Below are 3,698 nucleotides of genomic sequence, written 5' to 3'. Positions count from 1 at the left end.
CCAGAAATGAGTATTTTAAGTCTATTTTTTTGCTATGTGTAAAAAAAAAAAAAAAAACAAAAAAAAAAAAACGAGCTTGTCACACCAGCCGACCCCAGAGGGTTAAATAAGTAAATCCTATTGGTAAGAAACTTTCTGAACAAACACGACCTGCAGTCTTGAAAGTAGTAAAACAATGTCAGGAATAGTTCTCAAACTCTCCCTGATCTGAGAAAACATCACAGCTTTCAGTAAACATCTGAAGATACACCTCTTCTACAAGAGACACAAAGACACTTACTATTACTCATATTTATTCATTTGGGCTTAAGCACAATTACTAACACACTTAAAACATTTAAAGAATAGCTCCAATAGTGAACTTTTTTTTTTTTCATCTTGAACAGTATAAACATGAATCAAACAATCCATGCATGCACCAAACCCATTTTAAGGTATCTTGGAAAAAAAGTATTTAATAAAATGTGGTAAATAATTGTTCCTAATTTGTTTTGGAGGAAAAAAGGTTTATTTCATAATGTGATTTTCACCCCACCTTTGTAATTATTTTACTTCAGTGAAAGGTTAGATTTTATATATATATATATATATATATATATATATATTAGGGCTGGGCAAAAATTAATTGCGATTAATCGCATCCAAAATAAAAGTCTGTGTTTACATAATATATTTGTGTGTGCTGTACATAATTATTTTGTATGTATAAATACACACACATGCATGTATATATTTAAGAAAATGTTTTATTCATATATAAAATATTTATATTTATATAATATAGATTATGTATTTATATATATATATACAGAATTTAAGCGCAAATAATATATAAATATATACATGCATGCATAGGTATTTATATATATAAAATAATTATATACAGCACACACAAATATATTATGTAAACACAGACTTTTATTTTGGATGCGATTAATCGCAATTAATTTTTGCACAGCCCTAATATATATATATATATATATATATATATATATATATATATATATTTTTTTTTTTATTAAATATCAAAAGGATTAACAATGCAGATTTATTTTTTACAGCCATCTTTAATTATATTTACCAAGGGGTCAAACTATTCTGACCAGCACTGTATGTATATATATATATATATATATATATATATATATATATATACAAACTATAAAACAAAAGAAGATATTTTGAAGAAAGTTTAAGCTGTCATGACATTTGGTCACATGATGTGTGAGAAACAAAGTTTGCCATTAGTTAAAGGTTCATTTCACCATGTTGTTATTAGCAATAAAGCGATTGTTGAGTATGAAATTAACGCATTATAATAAATGAGCAAGAATTAAATGTTAATTGTTTTACTCTGCCATTTTGCTATTAAGACCACACATTTCTTCTGCCTTCTTGAACATATATAATCCATTCTCCCAGGTGTCCCCTGCTGCATTTTTTATAACATCACACACAGATCCAGTTTCATCTGCTGCATTCCATGCAGAAACAATTCCTCCAACAGCTCCTACAAAACCTCCAGCTACAAGCACACCTGTAGCCATCGCACCTGCTGTTACACCTGATGTTACACCTGCTGCTACACCTGCGACTCCTACGCCTGCTGCTGTAAACGCTGTTGTTAGCGTTACATATAATTTTAAAACAGACATAACTAAACCTACAGCGCAAGCCATGCCGAAAAGAGCACCAAGCACGGCACTCGTTGTTACCCCTACACACTTCAGAAAATTGGAATGAATAATATTTTTAGCATTTTCTCGTTGTTCTTCTGGATCCAAATTGTCTTCAGTCATATTCTTCATCTCCTCTTGAATGTCTTCCTCCAGCTTTTCAAGCAGCTCATTGGTGTAGCAGCCGTTCTCTTCCACCATTTTGTCGATGGTCATCAGAAGATTCTTCACCTGGACTCTGTTGCTCTTGTTTCCTCGTTTACGTTTATTCCAGTATTTGTTGTCGATGACGTGACAGCGTCCTTCACATTTATCAACCAGCTCCTGTAGTTTTGGACAGTCCTTTATAAATTCTTCAATGTTCTTGCCTTCTAGTTGCTCGCCATGAGTGAATACGATCACAGTGTGTTTCAGGACGTGTTCCTCACTGAATTTGTTCAGGAGTTTTTGTACCATCTTATTTTCATGTTCTGTGTATCTTCCGACCTTCAGGACAATGATAAAGGCATCGACTCCTGGTGCGCAATCAACCAGGCATTTTATGGTCTCAGATTTCAGCGCTTCATCTTCACAATCTGTATCAAAGTCTCCAGGTGTGTCAATAACCGTGATCTTTCGTCCATGAACCTTCTTCTCTGTTGTTTTAAATTCAACTCTGGCATTTGAAGCCGAAGCTTTAGTGGTGAAAACGTTCTCCCCAAGAATTGTATTCCCGGCACTGCTTTTGCCATCTCCGCTTTTCCCAAGAAGGACGATCTTTCTGTTTGGCACTGACACACTGGCTGTTGGAAAAATAAAGTCTTTAATTTTAGGTTCCTGATGCTGTTTTTGAAACTTCCGGATGTGGAAAAAATTATACATTTTTATTCTGTTCCTAAAGCATTGAGTAGCTCGATAGTCTGCCATTAAACAGATTTTAGACCATAAATGTGTCATTGTGCAACAATTATTACTTACAGGTACACCCCATGATCCTTGTCTGATGATGATGTCAGTCTCTGTATAAAGGTACATGAGATTTAGGTTATTATTGACATCAACCACCAAATTATTTGTTTCAATGAATTTATGATTTCATTTTAAAAGGGATCTAGGAAAACTGACATCTTCACTGAAATATTTTTTAACTTTTTAAAAAAATATATATTGTAGTTAATATATTGTGGCATAATTTCTGGACAGGCTGTCATGAAATTATAAATGCAAAGAGAATTAAATATTAATAACCGATTATGTTTTAGTAAATGTATGCTTTTTCCTGTAAGCTTTTTATTTTTTCTGTGCATTTTTTTTATTTAAAATAAAAATTTGTCTCTTTTTTTAAATTTTTCTTTTTTTTTTTGCCAAATATGTCTTGTCAGATTAATACCATAACCAAGTTCATGCAGTGTCTATTTTCCTCATATTTTGATGGTTTAATAGAACTGGTTACTCACATGTGGCCAATGCTGTGTGTGTGTGTGTGTGTGTATGTGTGTGTGTGTGTGTGTGTGTGTGTGTGTGTGTGTGTGTGTGTGTGTGTGTGTGTGTGTGCGCAGTATATATAAAGGGCATCTGATAACTGAAATTTATGAAAGTTTTTCATGCTAGTTCATAGCCTGTGCAAGACTCTTGAGCTGAGATTAAAGTTTGTGGGATCTAAAGTGCTTCATTATAAAAATATCCACAGATGTCTGGACAGTGTAATCAGTCCTGGTAATACTTTACAAATAACTGTGACTTTCTGTAAAGGGTGTAAAATGCAAAGTACTTACACAGTTTTACCTCCCTTTCTTTGTTTCTTCAAAAAAAGTCAAGCCAGAAAGTAGAAATGGTGTTGATGGATGATCACATTAAGCTTTTATATTCTTCTTAAATAAGTCAGAAACTTATTTAGTGGTAAGAAACTTTCAGAATATTTTTTTTTCAAGAAAGATTTAATACGTGTCTAACGAACAAACACAACCTGTAATCATGGTCTTGAAAGTAGAAAAACAATGACAGGAACTGGTGGTTGAAGTTCTCAACATCCACCTGATCTGA

The 3,698-nt window shown here is 32.9% G+C and overlaps 1 protein-coding gene across 1 annotated transcript; it reads right to left on the bottom strand.

Annotated features, from left to right (window-relative positions):
* Positions 1 to 995: 995 nt before the first annotated feature.
* Positions 996 to 3,698, bottom strand: LOC148998557 (GTPase IMAP family member 7-like). The gene is made up of 3 exons (XM_089131762.1): positions 3,431 to 3,698; positions 2,634 to 2,674; positions 996 to 2,458 (listed from the first exon to the last, which is right to left on the bottom strand). Exons 2-3 carry the CDS (start codon positions 2,644 to 2,646, stop codon positions 1,350 to 1,352), a joined length of 1,122 nt encoding a protein of 373 aa, XP_088987888.1. The 5' UTR covers positions 2,647 to 2,674; positions 3,431 to 3,698; the 3' UTR covers positions 996 to 1,349.

The sequence above is a fragment of the Pimephales promelas genome, chromosome 1, assembly GCF_988280905.1.
Source record: "Pimephales promelas chromosome 1, fPimPro1.hap1.1, whole genome shotgun sequence".
Lineage (NCBI taxonomy): Eukaryota > Metazoa > Chordata > Actinopteri > Cypriniformes > Leuciscidae > Pimephales > Pimephales promelas.
This window is presented reverse-complemented; position numbering and strand designations above follow the sequence as displayed.